At 49.8% G+C, this 24,753-nt stretch overlaps 1 protein-coding gene across 1 annotated transcript in view; it reads right to left on the reverse strand.

Annotated features, from left to right (window-relative positions):
• Positions 1-24,753, reverse strand: part of vav2 (vav 2 guanine nucleotide exchange factor) — a 204,361-nt gene that overhangs the window by 144,873 nt on the left and 34,735 nt on the right. The window contains exon 2 of the mRNA XM_041194013.1: positions 17,550-17,666. Coding sequence (XP_041049947.1) covers positions 17,550-17,666 — 117 coding nt within the window. The remainder of the gene's footprint in view (positions 1-17,549; positions 17,667-24,753) is intronic.

A 24,753-nucleotide genomic window follows, 5' to 3' on the forward strand; every position in this document is an offset into this window, starting at 1 on the left:
TTCAGGAGTATTTTGAAGGAGGTGGAAGAGGTGGAGAGGTTTAGGGAGGGAACTCTGGAGCTTGGGACCCAGGCAGCTGCCAATGATGGAGGGATTAAAATTGGAGATGCTCAAGAGGCCAGAATTTGAGGAGCACAGATATTCCAGAGGATTATGGTACTGGAGAATATTACGGAGATAGGGAAGGGGCAAATGCATGAAGTGATTTGAGAAACAGGGTGGCAATTTTAAAATTGAGGTGTTGCTTAACTGGGATTCAATATTACGTCCAGTGAGCAGAGGGGTAATGGGTGAACAGGACATGGTGAGAGTATGGAAACAAGCAGCAAAGTTTTGAACGCCTCAGGTTTACAAAAGGTCGAATGTGAGAGGCCAGCAGGACAGCACTGGAATAATTAATAACTGGAGGTAATACAGGCATGAATAAGGTTTCAGTGGTTCTGCTGAGATAGGGGTGAATTTATGGAGTAGAAATAGATAGACTTAATTATTCCATGGAATTTAGTTGGGAACTCACTCAGGATCAAATATGACATCAAGAACTCATTGACTGGTTCAGCCTCACTGAGTTGTCAGGGAGAGGGAAGGATCTGGTGACGAGGGAACAGAGTTTGTAGCAGGAGCTGAAGACAGTGGGTCCGATTTTAACTGAGTGAATGGGTTTTGAGTGAGTTAATAATCAGGCCCAATGGTTTTGGGCTTCCAATATTTAAATAAAGGACATTTCTGCTCTACCAGGTACTGGATAGTGGGCAAGCAGCCTGACAATTTAAAGACAGTAAGGGTTGAGGGAGATGGTGGTGGTCAGGTACAGCTGAATATTGTGCATACAAATGGAAACTGACACTGTGGTTTTGGATGATCAGCCTCTCTGGTACTGAAACTCCCTGGAAATTGCAGGGGGCAGGGTTAAGACTTTGGAACAGAGGGACAGGAGGAGGCCATTCAGCCCCTCTAGCCTGTTCTGCCATTCAATAAGCTTGTGGCTGTCTGTAACCTAATTCTATATAGATATCTTTACCCATAGCCTTTAATACCTTTGGTTAACAAATGAACAATTGATCTAGCACCAGCTACCTTCTGAAGATAAGAGTTCCAACTTTCTCCCACCCTCTGTAGAAATGTTTCCTAATTTCAATCCAAAAAGGTCTGGCTCAAATTTTTTGACTATGTTCCCTGGACCTCGAGTTCCAAACCAAAAGAAATCGCTTTTGTTTATCTACCCTAGCTGTTCCTCTTAATGCCTTGAAAACTTGGATCAAAGTATTACTTAATCTTCTAAGATTAGAAGGGGCATGAGGAAAAACTTTTTCACCCAGAGGGTGGTGGGCATCTGGAATTCACGACCTAAGTTGGTGGTTGAGGCTGAAACATTCAACTCATTTAAAAGGTACCTTGATCTGCATCTGAAGTGCTGTAACCTGCAAAGCTACGGACCAGGTGCTGGAAAGTGGGATTAAAATGAATGGCTAGTTTCTTTTTCATCTTTTTCTGGCTGGCACACACAATGGGCTGAATGGCCTCTTTATGCACCACAACTTTTCTATGGTTCTAAATTCCAGGAAACACAATTTTAGTTTGTGTAATCTCACCCCGCAGTTTAACCCGGTCTCATTCTGGTAAATCTACGCTGTACTCCCTCCAAGGCCAATATGTCCTTACTGAGGTGTGGAGCCCAGAACGGCTCCCAGTAATTCCAGCTGTGGTCTAACAGGGCTGTGTGCAGCTGCAGCAGGACTTCACCCCCTTGGATTCTAGTCTTCCAGGTATAAAAGCCAGCATTCTTAGTTATTTTCTATAGTTACTCATGAAATTTTAATAATCTATATAAATGGACTCCTAAATCCCTTCGGATCTCCAGTTTCTAGCTTTTCACCATTTACAAGGTATCCTGTTCTGTCCTTTTGAGGTGCAAAGTGGACGACCTCACATCTGTTTACACTGAAATCCATTTGCCAGTTTTGCCCATTCACTTAAACTATCAAAATCTCCTTGTAAGTTACATTTCTATCTATACTGTTTGCAATGCTGCCTATCTTTGTGTCATCAGTAAATTTGGATATATAGCTTTCTATCCCATCTAAGTCGTTATAAATATGGTGAATCACTGGGGCTCCAACACAGATCCTTGTAGGTCACACTCATCAAATTCTGCCAATGAGAGTACCTGCCCATTATCCCTACTCTCTGTCTGCTGCTGCTTGGCCAATTTCCTAATCAGATCAATAATTTACTTCAATTCCAGGAACTTCAATCCGACTAACAGTCTGTTATGAGGAAGTTTAATCAAAAGCCTTCTGGAAGTCCATTTAAATAACATCCATAGACATTCCCCTGTCCTTTACGTTAGTCACCTCTTCAGAAAATTCATTCATGTTGGCCAGGCATGGCCTAACCTTTACTAATCCAGGCTGATTCTCTCTGATAATGAGAGAATTTTCAAGGTGTTGTCACTCCATCCTTAATTATAAACTCTTGTCATTTCTAGTCAACATATTTTGGTTTAATTGGTCTATAATTACCTGGATTCTCTCTCTCACCTCTCAAAGTGCAGAATGACAGGCACAAAATCTAAAGGAACAGTTTTCCCAAATTGAGAACACTTTGGACAGTTAGTGCATCAGCAATGTTCTCACCTATTTCCTTTAAACCCTGGGATAAAAACCATCTGATCCTAGGGATTTGTCACTCTTCAGTACCATTATTTTTTCATTACTATTAATTTGCTCAGGTTAATCTTGGTGAAATCCTTATCCCTGCATCAATATTAGTTTCCTTGGGATGTATGGCATGATGATCTCTCCCTCCATTTTTTTAAAAAATTCATTCACAGGATGTGGTCATCTGGGTCAGCATTTATTGCCCATCCCTAATTGCCCTTGAGAAGGTGGTGGTGAGCTGCCTTCTTGAACCGCTGCAGTCCATGTGGTGTAGGTACACCCACAGTGCTGTTAGGGAGGGAGTTCCAGGATTTTGGTCTAGTGACAGTGAACAACGATATATTTCCAAGACAGGATGGTGACTGACTTGGAGGGGAACTTGCAGGTACATACATCTGCCATCCTTGTCTTTCTAGATGAGGGAGGTTGTGGGTTTGGAAGGTGCTGTCAAAAGAGCCTTGGTGAGTTCCTGCAGTTCATCTTGTAGATGGTACACACTGCTGCTAGTGTGCATTGGTGGTGGAAGGAATGAATGTCAAAGATGGTGGATGTGGTGCCAATCAAGCAGACTGCTTTATCCTGGATGGTGGTCAGCTTCTTGAGTGTTGTTGGAGCTGCACTCATCCAGACAAGTGGAGAGTATTCCATCGTAGTCCTGACTTGTGCCATGTAGATGGTGGACAGGCTTTGGGGAGTCAGGAGGTGAGTTACTCGCTGCACAATTCCTAGATTCTGACCTGTTCTTATAACCACAGTATTTATGTGGCTAGTCCAGTTTAGTTTCTGGTCAATGGTAAGTCCCAGAATGTTGATAGTGGGGGATTCAGCGATGGTAATGCCATAGAATGTCAAGGGGCGACGGTTAGATACTCTCCTGTTAGAGATGGTTATTCCCTGGCGCAAATGTTACTTGCCACTTATAAGCCCAAGCCTGAATATTGTTCAGTCTTGCTGCATATGGTCACAGACTGCTTCAGTGTTTGCGGAGTTATGAACAGTGCTGCACACTGTGCAATCATTAGTGAACATCCCCACTTTTGACCTGATGATAGAGGGAAAGTCATTGATGAAGCAGCTGAAAATGGTTGGGCTGAGGACACAATCCTGAGGAACTCCTGCAGTGATGTTATGGAGCCGAGATGACTGACCTCCAACAACCACAACCATCTTCCGTTGTGCTAGGTATGACTCCAACCAGTGGGGAGTTTTTCCCGATTCCTTTTGCCTCCAGTTTTGCTAGGGCTCCTTGATGCCACACTCGGTCAAATGCTGCCTTGATGTCAAGGGCAGTCACTCTCACTTCACCTCGGGTGTTCAGCTGCTTTGTCCACATTTTGACCAAGGCTGTAATGAGGTCAGGAGCTGAGTGACCCTGGCGGAACCCAAACTGGGCGCCAGTGAGCAGGTTTTGCTGAGCAAATACCGCTTCATAGCACTGTCAATGACCCCTTCCATTACTTTGCTGATGATCGAGAGTAGACTGATGGGGCAGTAATTGGCCGGACTGGATTTGTCCTGCCGTGTGTGTACAGAACATACCTGGGCAATTTTCCACATTGCCAGGTGGATGCCAGTGTTATAGCTGTACTGGAACAGCTTGGCTAGGAGTGTGGCAAGTTCTGGAGCACAAGTCTTCAGTACAATTGCCGGGATATTGTCAAGGCACATGGCTTTTGCAGCATCCAATGCCTTCAGCTGTTTCTTGATATCATGTAGACTGAATCGAATTGGCGGAAGAATGGCATCTGTGATGCTGGGGACCTCCGGAGGAGGCCGAGATGGATCATCCACTTGGCACTTCTGGCTGATAATTGCAGCAACTGCTTCAGCCTTATCTTTTGAACGAATGTGCTGGGCGCCCCCAACATTGAGGGTGGGGATATTTGTGGGGCTCCTCCTCCAGTGGGTTGTTTAATTGTCCATCACCATTCACGACTGGATGTGGCAGGGCTGCAGAGCTTAGATCTGATCCTTTGCTTGTGGGATCGCTTAGATCTGTCAATCACTTGCTGCTAATGCTGTTTGGGACGCAAGTAGTCCTGTGTTATAGCTTCACCATGTTGATACCTCCTGGCATGCTCTCCTGCACTCTTCACTGAGCCAGGGTTGATCCCCCATCTTGATGGTAATGGTAGAGTGGGGGATATGCCGGGCCATGAGGTTACAGGGTGTGGTTGAGTACAATTCTACTGCTGCTGATGGCCCACAGCACCTCATGGATGCCCAGTCCTGAGTTGCTAGATCTGTTTGAAATGTATCCCATTTAGCATGGCGGTAGTGCCACACAGCATGATGGAGGGTATCCTCAATGTGTAAATGGGACTTCATCTGCTCAAGGACTGTGCGATGGCCACTCCTCCTGATACTGTCATGGACAGATGCACCTGTGGCAGGCAGGTTGCTGAGGATGAGATCAAGTATGTTTTTCCCTCTTGTTGGTTCTCTCACTACCTGTTCAGCCCCAGTCTAACAGCTACGTCCTTTAGGGCTCAGACAGCTCGGTCATTAGCAGTGAGGCTGAGCCACTCTTGGCGATGGATATTGAAGTTCCCCACCCAGAGTACATTCTGCGCCCTTGCTGCCCTCAGTGCTTCCTCCAAGTGGTGTTCAACATGGAGGAGCACTGATTCACAGCCAAGGTGGGTGCAGTAGGTGGTAACCATTGCACGTTACCCATGTTTGACTTGATGCTATAAAATTTCGTGAGGTCCGGAGTCAATGTTGAGGGCTTCCAGTGCAACTCCCGCCTGACTGTATACCACTGTGCTGCCACCTCTGCTGGACCTGTCCTGCTGGTGGGACAGGACATACCCAGGGATGGGACATTATCTGTAAGATATGATTCCATGAGGATGACTATGTCAGGCTGTTGCTTGACTGGTCTGTGAGACAACTCTCCCAATTTTGGCACAAGCACCCAGATGTTCGTAAGGAGGACCTTGCAGGGTCGGCAGGGCTGAGTTTGCCGTTGTCATTTCTGGTACCGGGTGGTCCGTCTGGTTTCACTTTTTTTTTAGACTTTTAGGTAGTTTGATACAACTGAGTGGCTTGCTCGGCCATTTCAGAGGGCATTTAAGAGTCAACCATATTTCTGTGGGTCTGGAGTCACATGTAGGCCAGACCTGGTAAAGGCAGGAGATTTCCTTCCCTGAAGGACATGAGCGTAAATACTGGTGCAAATTATTGAACATGTTCCCATTTTCTTATTTTTAATCGACAATAGCACCTTGAGCAGTTTTCAAGGCACCCACAATGCTCCTGGCCAAAACACTCTGTGTTAATTTTGATATCCCTTGTAAGTTTATTTTCATAATCCCTTTTCCTAGCTTACACGTTGTCCTGTCACTCAGGATTCTGAGTCAAGGGGAGAGTCAATTTATAAGGCTAGAGAAAATAAATGGGAAAGTTAGGCAAAATTCAATCAGGAGTTGCCACAGATTTACCATTGAGAGGGCGAAGAGAACACAGCTGGGCTAGAGGGAGAAAACGCTGCAGGAAAGGACGGCAGAATGAGAATGAGGAACCCAGTGGGGGGGTTTGGGGGATAAGCACTTACAGGACACATCAGAGCCCACAGACAGCAACTTAACTGCAACCCCATCGTTGTTTCCACTGTATCAGGTTTACTTTATTCTGCATTCTCTTGGTACGTGAGAACTAACTTGATTCCTATATAATAAAAAAAATACTGCAGATGCTGGAAATCTGAAATAAAAACAGAAAATGCTGGAATTTCTCTTAATAGAAAAGAGAAACAAATAAAACATTTTTTTAGAAACTTTATGTATTTCAAATTGAATCTCTGACAATAAAAACTGAAAATGCTGGAAAGGCTCAGCAGATCTGGCAACAACTGTGGAGAGGAAACAGTTAACGTTTTGAGTCCGTATGACTCTTCTTCAGAGTTGCAGAGGTAGAAATGTGATGGATTTTATACTGTTTAAGCTTCCAGCTATCCCTGATGTTTTATTTTGTTCTACGTGCTCAACCCACCCTGCCTCTCTTCATAGACTGGCCCCTAGCCCAGCAAGACCTCAGTTTTAAAATTCTCATTGTTGTTTTCAAATTCCTTCATGGCCTTGCCCCTCCTGATCTGTAACCTTCTCAAGGGAAATTAGGGATGGGCAGTAAATGCTGGCCTTAGCCAGTGATGCCCACATCCCGTGAAAAGGATAAAAAAACCTCCTGCAGCCCCACAACCCTTGAGATCTCAATGCTCCTCTAATTCTGCCTCTTATACATCCCCGATTTGAATCGCTCTACCACTAGCAGCCATCCCTTCAGCTGCCTGGACCCTAAGCTCTGGAATTCACCCCTGAAACCTCTCCAACTCTCCACCTCACTTTACTCCTCATCCCTTAAAGCCTAATCTTTTGGTCACCTATCCTAATATCTCTATGTGGCTCGGTATCAAATATTGTGCAACGCTACTGTGAAGCATCTTGGGATGTTTCACTGTTAAAGGTGCTACATAAATGCAAATTGTTGCAGTTGTTGTTGTCCGCAGGATAACCAATTCTCTGGGCAAAGAGTGACTCAAAAAATACACTTACTGTAAATTCAATGGCACGATTGCTACAAAAGTGTGTGTGAACACCATGCAAAGCCACACAACTCACAAGGGCTTTGGGCCAGGGAGGGTGGGCTTCTTCTCTGGGTCATATTATTATTGCTCATGGGGATCCAGGAGTGGGGAGGGTCTGGGCTAATCCCAACAGCTGCCGCACTGTGTGTTGCAAGAGGATTTTGACACCAGCATTGAAGGATCCATTGTTCCAAACACTGCAATTTAGAGGAGAGAGGTCTCATCCAGGAATTAATTTTGGGTGAAACCAATTATAGAGGAATTCAAAGGGAATAGTCACAGAAAGCACTGAATAGGAGGCAAATTAAATGGCTTCCTAGGGAGCAGGTACGCCATAAACAAAGTGATATAATGAGTTTATCAAGACATTGTCCCATAAGGCACTGAGTCAGGCAGGGTTCAAGATCCAAAGTCCTGCTCCTGGTCTGGGAGTAATCAGCTTGTCTCTACTGCTGCAGCAGTTTAGTGGCTATAATTGCCCTCAGGGTCACTTGGGTGAGGCATTGTTATTGGGGGGGCGGTGGGGCAAGGTGATTTTTTTATAGGGAGTGGGGGGCAAGGTGCTTTACAAACATACGAATATATGAATTAGGATTAGGAGTAAGCCATTCTAACTTGCTCCTTGATGCCAATATAATAAAAGCAAAATACTGCAGATGCTGGGAATCTGAAGTAAAAACAGAAAATGCTGGAGTTTCTCTTAATAGAAAAGAGAAACAAACAAAACATTTTTTAGAAACTTAGTGTGCTTCAAATTGAATCTCTCACAATAAAAACTGAAAATGCTGGAAGGGTCAGCAGGTCTGGCAACAACTGTGGAGAGGAAACAGTTAACGTTTTGAGTCCATATGACTCTTCTTCAGAGTTGGAGAGGTAGAAATGTGATGGATTTGAAACTGTTTAAGCTTCCAGCTATCCCTGATGTTCTATTTTGCCTGCTCTGCCATTCAATAAGATCATGGCTGATCTGATTGTGGCTTAAAATCCACAGTGCAGCTACCCTCGATAACTTATGACTAACTTGTTTCCGGAAGGCAAGGGGGTTTCTGGGGGGGGGGGCGGGGGGAGGGGGGGCAGGGAGTTTCTGGCGGTGGGGGGGGGCGCGCAGGGAGTTTCTGGGGGGGGGGGGGCAGGGAGTTTCTGGGGGGGGGGGGGGCAGGGAGTTTCGGGGGGGGGGGCAGGGAGTTTCGGGGGGGGCAGGAGTTTCTGGGGGGGGGCAGGGAGTTTCTGGGGGGGGGCAGGGAGTTTCTGGGGGGGGGGCAGGGAGTTTCTGGGGGGGGCAGGGAGTTTCTGGGGGGGGGGGGCAGGGAGTTTCGGGGGGGGCAGGGAGTTTCTGGGGAGGGGGCAGGGAGTTTCTGGGGAGGGGGCAGGGAGTTTCTGGGGGGGGGGGCAGGGAGTTTCTGGGGGGGGGGGCAGGGAGTTTCTGGGGGGGGCAGGGAGTTTCTGGGGGGGGCAGGGAGTTTCTGGGGGGGGCAGGGAGTTTCTGGGGGGGGCAGGGAGTTTCTGGGGGGGGGCAGGGAGTTTCTGGGGGTGGCAGGGAGTTTCGGGGGGGGGGCAGGGAGTTTCGGGGGGGGGCAGGGAGTTTCTGGGGGGGGCAGGGAGTTTCTGGGGAGGGGGCAGGGAGTTTCTGGGGAGGGGGCAGGGAGTTTCTGGGGGGGGGGGGCAGGGAGTTTCTGGGGGGGGGCAGGGAGTTTCTGGGGGGGGCAGGGAGTTTCTGGGGGGGGCAGGGAGTTTCTGGGGGGGCGCAGGGAGTTTCTGGGGGGGCGCAGGGAGTTTCTGGGGGGGCGCAGGGAGTTTCTGGGGGGGCGCAGGGAGTTTCTGGGGGGGGCAGGGAGTTTCTGGGGGGGGGCAGGGAGTTTCTGGGGGGGGGGGCAGGGAGTTTCTGGGGGGGGGGCAGGGAGTTTCTGGGGGGGGGCAGGGAGTTTCTGGGGGGGGGCAGGGAGTTTCTGGGGGGGGGCAGGGAGTTTCTGGGGGGGGGGCAGGGAGTTTCTGGGGGGGGGGGCAGGGAGTTTCTGGGGGGGGGCAGGGAGTTTCTGGGGGGGGGGGGCAGGGTGGCATATTTTTTGGGCGTTGGGCAAAGCTACACATGGCAGAGCAGGGAATCTTTTCATGCTCTTCTCACACGGGTTTCTGGTGGATTGGGCACCTCTTGGGCAAACACCCAATAGACCGCAGCCCGACATCCTGCACCTGTTCCCCACTCAATTCACATCACTGACTGCAGTCACGCTTCATCACACGAGTCTGCCCAGTCCATATCCACATTGGAGCTTTTTATGTCAATAAGCACTGGGTCCTCACTGCTTTCGTTCGACAGGGAAAAGTAAAATAATTTCAGGGCACCCAACGGTCACTGCTAAATGCCCTTCCCTGTGTCACACTGAATTTTATACAGAGCTGGAGGAACTTCATCCTAGCCTCTTCCCAGTGACTGATCTCAGTCCTAGCAGAAGTGGGGAGCTTGCAAAGCTACAGCTATACTCAGTGGCACCTTGGTGGGGCGACGGGGAATCCTCCAGGATTCCTGCTCCTGACAGTATCCAGTGATCCCTGGGTTAGAGAGAGAGAGAGGAGAAATCAGCCAGGATTCCTGCTCCTGAGTGTCCAGTGACCCACGAGTCAGACAGACAGACAGAGAGACAGACAGACAGAGAGACAGACAGACAGAGAGACAGACAGACAGAGAGACAGACAGACAGAGAGACAGACAGACAGAGAGACAGACAGACAGAGAGACAGACAGACAGAGAGACAGACAGAGAGACAGACAGACAGAGAGACAGACAGACAGAGAGACAGACAGACAGAGAGACAGACAGAGAGACAGACAGAGAGACAGACAGAGAGACAGACAGAGAGACAGACAGAGAGACAGAGAGACAGACAGACAGAGAGACAGAGAGACAGACAGACAGACAGACAGAGAGACAGACAGACAGAGAGACAGACAGACAGAGAGACAGACAGACAGAGAGACAGACAGACAGACAGACAGAGAGACAGACAGACAGACAGAGAGAGAGAAAAATCAGCCAGGGTTCCTGCTCCTGATCACTGTCCAGTGACCCCTCCTGGAAGTGCATATGCCTACACAGCTGAAGGTGGGAAAGGGTTTGGTTGGCACGCCCTCATGGTCAGCTACCTCCTTATCTTGGCTCAGTCACGAACTCAAGGTATATTAGGGCAACCATTGCCACTGAAAGCTGTATCCCAATGTGAGACACAGATTGGCAGTGGGAGAGAGAAGGAATGGAATTGATACATAAAAAAACTTCTCATGCATCAAATGGGCTATTTTTCAAATGTCAAATGCTTGCTTTCTTGAACGCTCCAGTCCATGCAGTCAAGGTATATACACACAGCTATTAGGGAGGATTGTGATCCAACGACAGTGAAGGAACGGCGATATAACGTGGAGTCAGGATGGTGAGTGACTTGGCGGGGGGGGGGAAGCTTCCAGGTGGTGGTGTTCCCTTGCATCTGCTGCCCTTGTCCTTCTGGATGGTAGTGGTCGTGGGTTTGGAAGGTGCTGTCTAAGGACCCTTGGGGAGTTCCTGCAGTGCATCTTGTAGATGGTACGCACTGCTGCCACTGTGTGTTGGTGTCGGAGGGAGTGAATGTTTATGCAAACGGATGTCAATCAAGTGGGCTGCTTTGCCCTGGACAGTGCAGAGGTTCTTGAGTGTTGTTGGAGCTACCCTCATCCAGGCAAGTGGAGAGTATTCCATCAGACTCCTGACTTGTTTCTTGTTGATTGTGGACAGGCTTTGGTGAGTTACTCATCATACGATTCCTTGCCTCTGACCTGCTCTTGTAGCCACAGTATTTATATGGTTTGTCCAATTCAATTCTGGTCATTTGTAACACTCAGGATGTTGATAGTGGGGGGATTCAACGATGGTAATGCCATTGAATGTCAAGGGGTAATGGCTCGGTTCTCTCTTGTTGGAGATGGTCATTGCCTGGCACTTGTGTGGCACAAATGTTACTTGCCATTTGTCAGTCCAAGCCTGGATATTGCCCAGGTTTTGCTGCATTTAGACATGAACTGCTTCAGTATTTGAGGAGGCACAAATGGTGCTGAACATTGTGCGAACATCCCCACTTCTGACCTTATGATGAAAGGAAGGTAATTGATGAAGCAGCTGATGAAGGTGGTTGGGCCAAGGACACGACCCTGAGGAACTCCTGCAGTGATGTCCTTAAGCTGAGATGACTGACCTCTACAAACCACAACCATCTTCTCTTGTGCAAGGTACGATTTCAACCAGTGGAGAGTTTTCCCCCGATTCCTATTGACTCCAGTTTTGCTAGGGCTCCTTGATGCCACACAGTCAAATGCTGCCTTGATGTCAAGGGCAGTCACTCTGACTTCACCTCTGGAGTTCAGCTCTCTTGTCCATGTTTGAACCAAGGGTATAATGAGGTCAAGAGCTGACTGACCCTGGCGGAACTCAAACTGAGCATCAGTGAGCAGGTAATTGCTAAGCAAGCGCCGCTTGATAGCACTGTTATGATCTCTTCCATTACTTTACTGATGATCAAGAGTAGATTGATGGGGTGGTAAGTGGCTGGGTTGGATTTCTCCAGCTTTTTGTGTACAGGAACAGCTTGGCTAGGGGCGCGGAAAGTTCTGGAGCACAGGTCTTCAGTACTATTGCTGGAATGTTGTCAGGCCCATAACTTTTGCACTATCCAGCGCCTTCTGCCATTTGTTGATATCACAGAGTGAATCGAATTGACTGAAGACTGGCATCTGTGCTGTTGGGGACCTCCGGAGAAGGCCGAGATGGATCACCCACTCGGCACTTCTGGCTGAAGATTATTGCGAATACTTCAGCCTTATCTTTTGCACTGATGTGCTGGGCTCCTCCATCATTGAGGATGGAGATATTTGGGAGCCTCTTCCTCCAGTGAGTTGTTTAATTGTCCACCACCATTCACAACTGGATGTGGCAGGACTGCAGAGCTTAGATTTCATCCATTGGTTGTGGAATCCCTTAGCTCCTTCTATCACTCTCTGCTTATGTTGTTTGGCACACAAGTAATCCTATGTTGTAGCTTCACCAGGTTGACACCTCATTTTCAGGTATGCCTGGTGCTGCTCCTGACATGCCAACCTGCACTCTTCATTGAACCAGGGTTGATCCCTTGGCTTGATGGTAATGTAGAGTGGGGGATATGCTGGGTCATGAGGTTACAGATTGTGGTTGCGTACAATTCTGCTGCTGTTGATGGTCCACAGTACCTCATGGGTGCCCAGCCTTGAGTTGCTAAAGCTGTTCGAAATCCAACCCTTTTAGCACGGTGGTAGTGCCACACAACACGATGGAGGGTATCCTCAATTTGAAGGCAGGAATTCGTCTCCACAAGGACTGTGCAGTGGTCACTCCTACCGATACTGTGGTGGGCAGATGCGTCGGCAGCAAGCAGCTCAGTCAGTCGTGGTGCTACCAAGCCACTCTTGGTGATGGACTTTGAAGTCCCCCACCCAGAGTACATTCTGTGCCCTTGGAACCCTCAGTGCTTCCTCCAAGTAATGTTCAACACGGAGGAGCACTAATTCATCAGCTGACGGAGGGTGGTACGTGGTAATCAACAGGAGATTTCCTTGCCCATGTTTGATCTGATGCCATGAGACTTCATGGGGTCCAAAGTCAATGTTGAGGACACCCAGGGCAACTCCTAATGCTGCAGGGTTACGGGGAAAAGGCAAAAGATTGGCACTAAGTTGAAATGCTCAGAGAACCTATGCAGACACGATGGGCTGAATGGTGTCCTTCTACATCGTAACAATTTTGTGATTCTGTGAACTCCCTCCTGACTGTACACCACTGTGTTGCCATCTCTGCTGGGTCTGCCCTGCTCGTAGAGCTTGCCCAGGGATGGTGATGGTGGTGACTGGGACATTTTCAGTAAAGTATGATTCCGTGAAGATGACTATGTCAAGCTGTTGCTTGACTAGTCTGTGAGACAGCTCTCCTAATTTTGGTACTAGCCCCCAGATGTTAGTGCTGAGGACTTTGCAGGATCGACAGGGCTGAGATTGCCGCTGTCATTTCTGCTGCCTAAGCTGATGCCAGGTGGTCCGTCTGGTTTCATTCCTCAAGATACATCATTGCTCAGTCCATTATCCTGACTAACACCCCCATAATTGTGAAGAAGGAGTGCCACACTATCAATACTTAGAGGGAGTGTTGCACTGCCAGATGGTCAGCAGTGATGGACTGCTACACTGTCAGAGGGTCAGTACTGGAGGAGTTCTGCGCTGTTAGAGTATCAGTGCTGAGGGAACCCTGCATTTTTGGAGGGTCATTACTGAGGAAAAGCTGCATTGTTAGAAGGTCAGTACTGAGGGAGAACTGCATTGTTTGAGGGGCAGTGGTAAGGGAGGGCTGCACTGTCAGTTGGTCAGTAATGAGGAAGCACTATACTGTCTGAGGGTCAGCACTTGGGGAGCACTACACTTTGGAGTGTCAGTCATGAGGGAGCACTGCGCTGTCGGAGGGCCAGTACTAAGGGAGTGATGCAATGTCGAAGGATCAGTACTGAGGGAGTGCTGCACTGTCGGAGGGACAATACTGAGGGAACGCCGCATTGTCGGAAGGTCAGTACTGAGGGGGCGCCACACTGTTGGGAGTGGCACTACTGAGGGAATGGCACATCAGAGCTAACTCCCAAACCTGGCTTTGGTAGAGGCTGTTTGTTGCTTGCCACAAAGCTTACTTCTCCACTCTAACACAATCTCCCCAGTGCTGCCTAACTCTTCTTTATATACACAGTGAGTATAACTAACTAATCAATACCCAACGCCTGCTCACCTTATTACCTGGGTATTTAACATCCATCAACAGCCTATTACGAACATGCTGCTCTGTCAGAGGGCCAGTACTGAGGGAGCACCACACTGCCAGAGAGTCAGTAGTGAAGGAGTGCCACACTGCCAGAGAGTCAGTAGTGAGGGAGTGATGGACTGCCAGAGAGTCAGTAGTGAGGGAGCATCACACTGCCAGAGGGTCAGTACTGAGGGAGCGTCGCACTGCCAGAGGGTCAGTACTGAGGGAGCGTCACACTGCCAGAGGGTCAGTACTGAGGGAGCATCGCACTGTCCGAGGTACTGTCTTTTGGATGAGATGTTAAAACAAGTCCTGGTTGTCCTCAGAGGTGAATATAGAAGATCTCATGTCCACTATTGAAAGATGATCGGGGGAAGTTCTTCCCCAGTGTCCTGGGGCCAATATATACCCCTCAATCAACATTACCCAAAAAAGTTATCTGGTCATTATCACATTGCTGTTTGCGGGAGCTTGCTGTGCACAAATTGACTTCTGTGTTTGCAACATTACAACAGTGACTGCAGTCAAACTGCTTCTATGAATGTAAAGCACTTTGTGATGCTGTAGAATGCAGGCTCTTTGTTTGCCTGCTGAGATGGGGGAGGGTAAAATGGTGAAGACACTCAATTTGAGAAAGATTTATGCAGAACCACAATAAGTCTTGGTCACCTGTGTCCAGCCAGTCAACAGATACTCAGATTGTTAGTGAAAAGTACCATAGGCAGCTCCTCCCCTTCTCACTGGATGGAAATTAGACTTCACTGGGCTGGAGATGCAGGCTTGGAATAAAGCCAGAGAAATGCAGCCACCATCAGGGGCTCCATTGCTACGTCAGTGAAAGCTGATTGTTTCTCTCAGGACACAAAATGGTTTCAATTAAAAACACAGCATTTAGATTATTGTATTAAACACAGAGAGTAGAGAAATCCACACCTCCTAGCAGTTATAATTTCCTCCACACATACAAAGAGCCTGACACACCACACCAGTGTAAAAGGAGCTGCCCTCGAGCAGTGCTCCCGAGCAGCTGGCTAGCGTTCTGGGATCCAGCAACTTGCTGCTCCTCTTACAGGATCTGGGGCTGGCAGCTGTGGGGAGAGAGGTTGAATGGGCCTGCCTGACTGTGGATTGACTATCATCCGAGAGAGAGAGAGAGAGGGAGGGAGGGAGGGTGTGGGGTCCGCAGAGAGACACACACACTGGCTGTGAATGGGGAAAGCCTGCTGATCCTTTCATTGTAGCCACACAGCTGAATGAACAACAAGACTCAGACTCACTGGACTCGCACTATTATTTTGTAGAGTGCAAGGAATAATAAAAGAAAATTCAACATCATTTATCTCTAGATTAAGGAACACAATACCCAGGTTTCACCATCACAGATTTACAGCATTTACAGCAGAGAAACAGGCCATTTGGCCCATCTGGTTTGTGCAGGGGTTTCTGCCCCACGATCCTCCCCATCCCTCTTTATCTCATCCTATCACCCTATTCCTCGATTTCTCCCTCATGTGTTTATCCAGCTTCCCCTTCAACGTAGCCATATTATTCACCTCAACCGCTCCCTGTGGTAGCAAGTTCCACATTCTCACCACTCTCTGGGTAAAGAAGTTTGTCATGGATTTCTGATTGGATTTATTAGGGACTCTTTTAGATTACATTTTACAATCTACATTATTGCTCCAAAACATTAGCTTCACCTGTCATGGCCCTTTCAATCACAAAATACCACTCCCTCTCTCTTCAATCGAACACGGTGCACATCACTCCTGGCTGTGGATAATTTGCTGGCTTTCAGCAGATTGCCACCTGCAAAACGTTATCTATTTGGAAATGGGTCAGTGTCTGATCAACCACACAGCGATTACCCTGACAGTGTGTCACACCACATTTTACAGCTCCCTATATTTAGTTTCAGTCACAGAACTGAATAAAAGATTGCAAGGACATGTCCAGTTCCATTAGAGAGATACAGGAACATTCACAATCCATAATCGCCAGTTCAATCCCTAGGATATAGTCTTTACTTGAAGTCACAGATCTCTCCTTTAACATTACACTCCACTGGGGGAGACTGAAGACGACCCGCCCAGTCATTCAGGCATTGCCCAAGGACCCTCCTCCCCTTGTTCACACTCCCTCTGCCCACAGCTATATCTCAGCCAGGAAGATGGGGGAGGGGCAGTAACTGAGGCAAGCAGCTGCCTCTTTCTCTCAGGCAGCAGTAATTGACACTCACTCAGACACTGATTGACATGACTTCCACATAGACCCCAATCTCACAGGTGTGGCATCCAGTATCCCACCACTCGTCCTGTGCAAGGCTCGGTACTGAGGATGTGGGCTATTCAACTGTATTAGGTATCATAACAGGAGCCTGTTACGAGCCAAAAGATTACTTAGTCCCAGGAGTCAAATTAATCAATGGTCTTTGCAGTGCTCATACGGTGACATTGTCGGCGGGTGGTGGGGTAGAAGATTAGACTGTAAAAGACAGCCCCTTTCCCTCCCTCACCTCACCACCCCCACACACAGGCTTCTGTCTATCCCCATTCTGTCACAGCTCATCCAGCAACATAATAACAAGGGTCAGCAGAGCAATTAAAGGAACAGTGTTAAAGAAACAGTGTGTCCTGGGCAGTGAGTCCGAGTACCAGTTTGATACTGCTTCACTCTAATAAAAACAATTTAATCATTTCCAATCAGTGTCAATGGGGCAGAAGCTGTTTGTAAGAATTGTGAAAATCCTGCAGGAACTGAGCACCGACACACAGTTCACTGGGCTGTTCGCCACCTGTCACCCAACACAGAGCTATTCATGACGTGGGGAGAGAATGAACTCACTTAATATGTTCCCCCCAGCACCACAACCCATGCCCCCGACACCCCACCCCCTCACTTCACAACTCCCATTACAGACACACACCCTGTCCCTCCCTGACTTTCCCCGCCCTTCCCACTCCCATCCCCCTCCACTTCACGCCATTCAATTAGTGAAGGAAGCAGTTTATTTGCTGAAGGGGGTCAGAGGATTAAGAGCATTCAAGCCGTACAAGACATCGACTTCCCAAAGGGGAAGTCAAGACGAGATTAAATTCAAAACAGGGATTTCAAACCTCAGTGAGGAGCTCAGCCAACTTCCAGCTTCAGAGAACGTCAACACAATGATGGCCTGCAGCCCAGGAACCATTCCAAATTACAGCCACCCCCTCAACACAACGCCAGGGAGCAAGGCACACAAGGGTCCTCCACACAGAAATCCTCACTGGCTACCAGGGCCTGTCCGGAACTGCGCACTGGAGGGGAGCTCATACTTTCACATTTATCTTTCTCTCTGGGTGAACAGACACAGATCAACTGAGACACCTCAAATTCTGACTGCTCCAGAGCCTGCCCGATCATGTACTAACAGGGATATTCTGTGTAGATTGTTGAACGTTGCAGGGGAGTGAGTACATCAGCACTTACCTTGCCAAAATCCCTCACATCAAACAAGTCAAACGGGTCAAAGAGCTCACTGTTCCTCATTCCGAATCGATCGTGACAAACTTTCAGGAATGTTCGGATGTTCTTCAAGCACAAAAACTACAATCAAAGGGAGAGAAATACAAAATGTTCAGAGAAAAGCTTCACTGATTTAGATCTGTCACTACGCATATGCTGCAAAATAACCAGCCCAGTGTCAGCATCGCAACACCAGCAGTCAGGGTGTCCCAGGGAGCAGGGGGTTAGAGGTTGGAAATAGGGCACTCTCTCCCTGCGTACTCAGTGGTGGGGGGTGGGTGGGGCTGTGTCTAGGTCAGTAGGTCCCAGGGAAGACAGTGAAGGCATGGAGGTCGGGGGGGTGGGGAAACGACACAGACTGGTGTGTATAGAGAGCTATGTGCCAGGGTGCAAAGTGAAGGTTTTGGCTGGGGTGGGGGGAGATGGTATAGAGGGCAGTATCTCCCAGGGTACACCAGGAGGGGTGGGGGGAGATGGTATAGAGGGCAGTATCTCCCAAGGTACACGAGGGGGGGTGAGGGGAGATGGTATAGAGGGCATTATCTCCCAGGGTACACCAGGGGCGGTGGGGGGAGATGGTATAGAGGGCAGTATCTCCCAGGGTACACCAGGGGGGTGGAGGGAGAGAGATTTAGTGTGGCAGGGGGGCAAAGGGCAGTATGTCATGGGACGCACAGGGGCGTGGGGGCTGTTGTGGGGAAAGTTGGGAGTGGGTGGCGGATGTGGGCAGGGATCTTGGGAGTGACCTTAACAGTGGGACAATCTGTTCATCCTCTTCACCTGTGTTGATATCGCTGTGTCACAGTCCCAGCAACAAGGTTCGTTCCTGCAATCAACTCAAGGGTTTAAAGAAACAAACGCAAATAAACCAGCACACCGACTCAGGGGCACAATCCCTCAATCAAACACACAACCAGTGACTGACCTGTCCCCAGCAGTACTGTACCCCAGTGTTATACAGTGACTGACCTGTCCCCACCAGTACTGCACCCCAGTGTTCTACAGTGACAGACCTGTCCCCACCAGTACTGTACCCCAGCGTTATACAATGACAGACCTGTCCCCACCAGTACTGTACCCCAGTGTTATACAGTGACAGACCTGTCCCCACCAGTACTGTACCAGTGTTATACACTGACAGACCTGTCCCCACCAGTACTGTACCCCACTGTTATACAGTCACAGACCTGTCCCCACCAAAACTGTACCCCAGTGTTAATACAGTCACAGACATACAAGATGACCGGTGGTGGTGTAGTGGTATTGTCACTGGGCTAGCAATCCAGAGACCAAGGGGTCTGGGGGCATGGTTTCAAATCCCACCATGACAGATGGTGGAATTTGAATTCAATAAAAATCTGGAATTAAAAGTCTAATGATGACCAAGATACCATTTTCGACTATCGTAAAAACTAATGTCATTTACAGAAGGAAATTTGGCCGACATGTAACTCCAGATCCTCAGTAACATGGTTGACTCTTAAATGCCCTCTGAAATGACCTAGCAAGCCACTCAGTTGTATCAAACCACTAAAAAGTCAACAAAAAGGAATGAAACCAGACCAGGTGTCACTGGACTGTGATCAAGAGCAGGAACCTTGTCTGATTTCACCTGTGTCCAACCCAGGCTCTGACTGAAATCAGACAACTAAACGCAAGAAGTCTGGAGAGGGGGTGTGTCTGGGACCTGTACCCCAGCGTGTGTGGAACTGTCTCATTTCATGCACAGTGTAAAGACTCAAACATTCTTTGTGAACTACAAATGCCGATTGTACAGAACAGCGCTGATCAGAGGCCAGGCCTGCTGCTGTGTCACAGAGAGGACACAAAATGTACTATTGATGGAAAGACTTCCGCAGAAACTGGGAGAATGTCACCCAACATATCTAACAAATCAGCGACACAGCCAAGACTAGAATGGAACTGGCTCCTCAGGCAGGATCTGTTCAAAACAAGGGTTTGGGTTGATTAACCCTTAGTCTGTTCCATATGGAACACTGCAGGGTGTTCACATGGGCTTCAGCAGCAGAGTGAGCATTGTGTGTAATTCCCAAAACATTCTCATTCCATTCTTGTGAAACCAGAGATATCCAAACTGAGTAACTTCACTAAATACCCCAAGAGAGATCAATTACTTGGCCTGACCAGGAAGCTGGACACTCGGACTGTAGCTTCATATTTCCTCGTGTGTTATTTTCTTTGGCTGGCACCTTGCAGCGTTCTTATTTAAATTTTTTTCTTCCAATGTTTTCATCGCCTAACATTTGCTACATGCAGGGTGAGATGAATCCCGTGTGCAGTATAAACATCAGCACGGCCTGTTTCTATGCTGTACATTCTATCCACAGGAGTTTACTGCAGAAACGTCCAGGCTTTAACGGCTGATCGTTCTGAGTTTCTGTACAATGGCTTCTGAAATAATCTTAAAACAAAATCGGATGCCATTGTTGCTGTTTAATATGCTGCTGCCGGGACATGACATCATTATTCTAATGTGTTAAAATCTGCATTCATAAAAATTACAGCCCATCGTACCTGTGCCAGCTCTTTAAAGACCGGCCAAAAACTAGCCCCACCCCTCCGCTGTATCCCACCAGCCAATATCTTCAATTCCACTTTGAATATTATCCTGCCTGGGCACAGCTGGAGGGATCATTTAGGCACTGAGCGACACACACCCATCCCATTCAGGCAATGAGACTTGAACAACTGACTCAAGCTGGGAGTTCAGTGCAGTACTGAGGGAGTGCTGCCCCGTCACAGGGTCAGTACGGAGGGAGTGCTGCCCCGTCACAGGGTCAGTACGGAGGGAGTGCTGCCCCGTCACAGGGTCAGTACGGAGGGAGTGCTGCCCCGTCACAGGGTCAGTACGGAGGGAGTGCTGCCCCGTCACAGGGTCAGTACGGAGGGAGTGCTGCCCCGTCACAGGGTCAGTACGGAGGGAGTGCTGCCCCGTCACAGGGTCAGTACGGAGGGGGTGCTGCCCCGTCACAGGGTCAGTACGGAGGGAGTGCTGCCCCGTCACAGGGTCAGTACGGAGGGGGTGCTGCCCCGTCACAGGGTCAGTACGGAGGGGGTGCTGCCCCGTCACAGGGTCAGTACGGAGGGAGTGCTGCCCCGTCACAGGGTCAGTACGGAGGGGGTGCTGCCCCGTCACAGGGTCAGTACGGAGGGGGTGCTGCCCCGTCACAGGGTCAGTACGGAGGGGGTGCTGCCCCGTCACAGGGTCAGTACGGAGGGGGTGCTGCCCCGTCACAGGGTCAGTACGGAGGGGGTGCTGCCCCGTCACAGGGTCAGTACGGAGGGGGTGCTGCCCCGTCACAGGGTCAGTACGGAGGGGGTGCTGCCCCGTCACAGGGTCAGTACGGAGGGGGTGCTGCCCCGTCACAGGGTCAGTACGGAGGGAGTGCTGCCCCGTCACAGGGTCAGTACGGAGGGAGTGCTGCCCCGTCACAGGGTCAGTACGGAGGGAGTGCTGCCCCGTCACAGGGTCAGTACGGAGGGAGTGCTGCCCCGTCACAGGGTCAGTACGGAGGGAGTGCTGCCCCGTCACAGGGTCAGTACGGAGGGAGTGCTGCCCCGTCACAGGGTCAGTACGGAGGGAGTGCTGCCCCGTCACAGGGTCAGTACGGAGGGAGTGCTGCCCCGTCACAGGGTCAGTACGGAGGGAGTGCTGCCCCGTCACAGGGTCAGTACGGAGGGAGTGCTGCCCCGTCACAGGGTCAGTACGGAGGGAGTGCTGCCCCGTCACAGGGTCAGTACGGAGGGAGTGCTGCCCCGTCACAGGGTCAGTACGGAGGGAGTGCTGCCCCGTCACAGGGTCAGTACGGAGGGAGTGCTGCCCCGTCACAGGGTCAGTACGGAGGGAGTGCTGCCCCGTCACAGGGTCAGTACGGAGGGAGTGCTGCCCCGTCACAGGGTCAGTACGGAGGGAGTGCTGCCCCGTCACAGGGTCAGTACGGAGGGAGTGCTGCCCCGTCACAGGGTCAGTACGGAGGGAGTGCTGCCCCGTCACAGGGTCAGTACGGAGGGAGTGCTGCCCCGTCACAGGGTCAGTACGGAGGGGGTGCTGCCCCGTCACAGGGTCAGTACGGAGGGGGTGCTGCCCCGTCACAGGGTCAGTACGGAGGGGGTGCTGCCCCGTCACAGGGTCAGTACGGAGGGGGTGCTGCCCCGTCACAGGGTCAGTACGGAGGGGGTGCTGCCCCGTCACAGGGTCAGTACGGAGGGGGTGCTGCCCCGTCACAGGGTCAGTACGGAGGGGGTGCTGCCCCGTCACAGGGTCAGTACGGAGGGGGTGCTGCCCCGTCACAGGGTCAGTACGGAGGGGGTGCTGCCCCGTCACAGGGTCAGTACGGAGGGGGTGCTGCCCCGTCACAGGGTCAGTACGGAGGGGGTGCTGCCCCGTCACAGGGTCAGTACGGAGGGGGTGCTGCCCCGTCACAGGGTCAGTACGGAGGGGGTGCTGCCCCGTCACAGGGTCAGTACGGAGGGAGTGCTGCCCCGTCACAGGGTCAGTACGGAGGGAGTGCTGCACCGTCAGAGGGTCAGTACGGAGGGAGTGCTGCACCGTCAGAGGGTCAGTACTGAGGGAGTGCTGCACTGTCAGAGGGTCAGTACTGAGGGAGTGCTGGCCCGTCAGAGGCTCAGTACTGAGGGAGTGCTACACCGTCAGAGGCTCAGTACTGAGGGAGTGCTACACCGTCAGAGGTTCAGTACTGAGGGAGTGCTGCACCGTCAGAGGGTCAGTACTGAGGGAGTGTGGCACTGCCAGTGCTGCCATCTTTCAGAAGGGATGTTAAACCAAGACCCCATCTGACTTTTCCGTTGGATGTAAAAGATCCCTTCCTGCTCTAACTATAGCCCTGGGAAAAATTAGAGAACCCCAAAGTTTGACTCCAACAATCTATGCCAGGGCTGTCTGATGGGGGTGGTTGATTGTGGCACCTGCAGAGAGAAAATGAGGTCTCCATTATTAAGCAAACATGACGTGGCACTTTGAGCGGTTTGGTCTGAGAACTGTTAATATTGTAATGGTTTCTACTCAGACCAGACTGACCACAAGAGAGGAACAGCACCCAGAATTTTACAACTGGTCAATTTCCACTCTTAACATCAACTTTCACTGATCCTCAGGCCTTAAACCCAGTAACAGGAACAGTGGAGGCAGAGAGGAGAGAACGACATGGGAGAGAGAGAGAGGGCCCAAGATTATCCATGATCGTGTTGCATGGTGGAACAGATTCGACAGACCATGTGGTCTATTTCTGCTCCTATCTCATTTGATCTTGTGGAGTGGAGGGACAATGTATGTGGGGGTGAGGAGGAAGGAAGAATATGCACAGGGGGTCTGGGAGGGAGCATGCGGCAGAGGAAATGAGCTCATTGGTGGGACTGATGTTCAGGGGAGGGACAGCGAGTTGGGAGGTGTTGCAGGCATGTCCACAGAATACATAACGAGGCCTATTAAGTTAGGGTGAGGGAGTGACCTAGGCAGAACTAGGGGAGCATGCAGCTGTAGAGATTATGAATGGTGGACAGAAGAGAAGGCAGATTCAGTTGGTGCCAAGAGTCAGGTGAGACCATGGAGGGAGTTGTAAGTGAGGAGTGCGGTTTTGAATTCAATGAGCTAAGGGACGAGTAGTCAGTCACAATCAATGAACAGAGTGAGAGTGATAGGGAGGTGATAATGTCTGGAATGTGTCGGAGACTGGGAGTTGAATGAGTCGAGCATTTGGGAAATTGGGCTGCCTGGAGGTGTGGCTGAGGATTTCCATGGTGACCAGTGTTCTTGCAGAGGTGGACATGGGCAGGGCTTGGTCATGAGGAATTTGTAGCTCAGCTCAGGAGCATTAACACCATGGTGGATTCCTGGATATTCTAATATGTTGAAGGTGTAAATAATTCTTCTGTGGATCCTCTCATGACTGAAGAGTTCAATGTGGGATCGACATGGACATCCAGAGAACTGACAGTTCACTTTGTCATTGTCGGTGTCGTGTCAGCAGTTGCGATACGTCCGGCCTTCCTCTGGTATGCTGGATGCTTTGAGTTTGATGTAGATGATCCTCAAAACCCCATGAACCAAATTTCAGTGTTTGCCTCTATGTAGGCCAGCCAGCAGCAGCACTTTCCCAAAAGAGTTAGTGTGTAATGCAGCAGTTTGTATGGCACAGCATAGAGGACATGCAGACTGTGGGTTCTGGGCTGAGGAGAGTGCAGCTGAGGAGAGGATGGAGGGAGCTACCAGACAAACAAGATCATTTCAATCCTGTTGATGCTACTTGACATTCAGTGGCATTTTCATCGCTGAATCCCCCACAATCAACATCCTGAGGATCACCATTTCTGAGAAACTGAACTGGACTAGCCATATAAATACTGTGGCTACAAGAGCAGGTCAGGGGCTAGGAATCCTGCGGCGAGTAGCTCACCACCTTAGCGCAACCCAACCATCTTCAGCTGCTCTATCAATGACATTCCTCCCATCATAAGGTTAGACATGGGGATGTTCATTGATGATTGCACGATGTTCAGCACCATTCTCAGCTCCTCAGTTACTGAAGCAGTCCATGCCCAAATGCAGCAAGACCTAGACAATATCCAAGCTTGGGCTGACAAGTGGCAAGTAACATTCGCACCACACAAGTGTCAGGCAAACTAGCCATACAAATACTTTGTTTACAACAGCAGGTCAGAGGCTAGGAACCCTGCAGCGAATAACTCACCTCCTGACTCCCCAAAGTCTGTCCATCATCTACAAGGCACAAGTCAGGACTGTGATGGAATACTCCCCACTTGCCAGGATGAGTGCAGCTCCCACAATACTCAAGAAGCTTGACATCATCCAGGACAAAGCAGCCCACTTGATTGGCACGCCATCCACAAACATTCACTCCCTCCACCACTGATGCAGAGTAGCAGCAGTGTGTACCATCTACAAGATGCACTGCAGGAATTCACCAAGGCTCCTTTGGCAGTACCTTCCAAACCCACGATCACTGTCATATAGGAGGACATGGGCAATAGACACATGGGTTTATGGCCACCTGGAAGTTCCCCTCCAAGTCACACACCATCCTGACTTGGAAATATATCGCCATTCCTTCACTGTCACTGGGTCAAAATTCTGGAACTCCCTCCCTAACAGCCCCGTGGGAGTACCTAC

The sequence above is a fragment of the Carcharodon carcharias genome, chromosome 8 (assembly GCF_017639515.1).
Source record: "Carcharodon carcharias isolate sCarCar2 chromosome 8, sCarCar2.pri, whole genome shotgun sequence".
In the NCBI taxonomy this organism is placed as follows: domain Eukaryota; kingdom Metazoa; phylum Chordata; class Chondrichthyes; order Lamniformes; family Lamnidae; genus Carcharodon; species Carcharodon carcharias.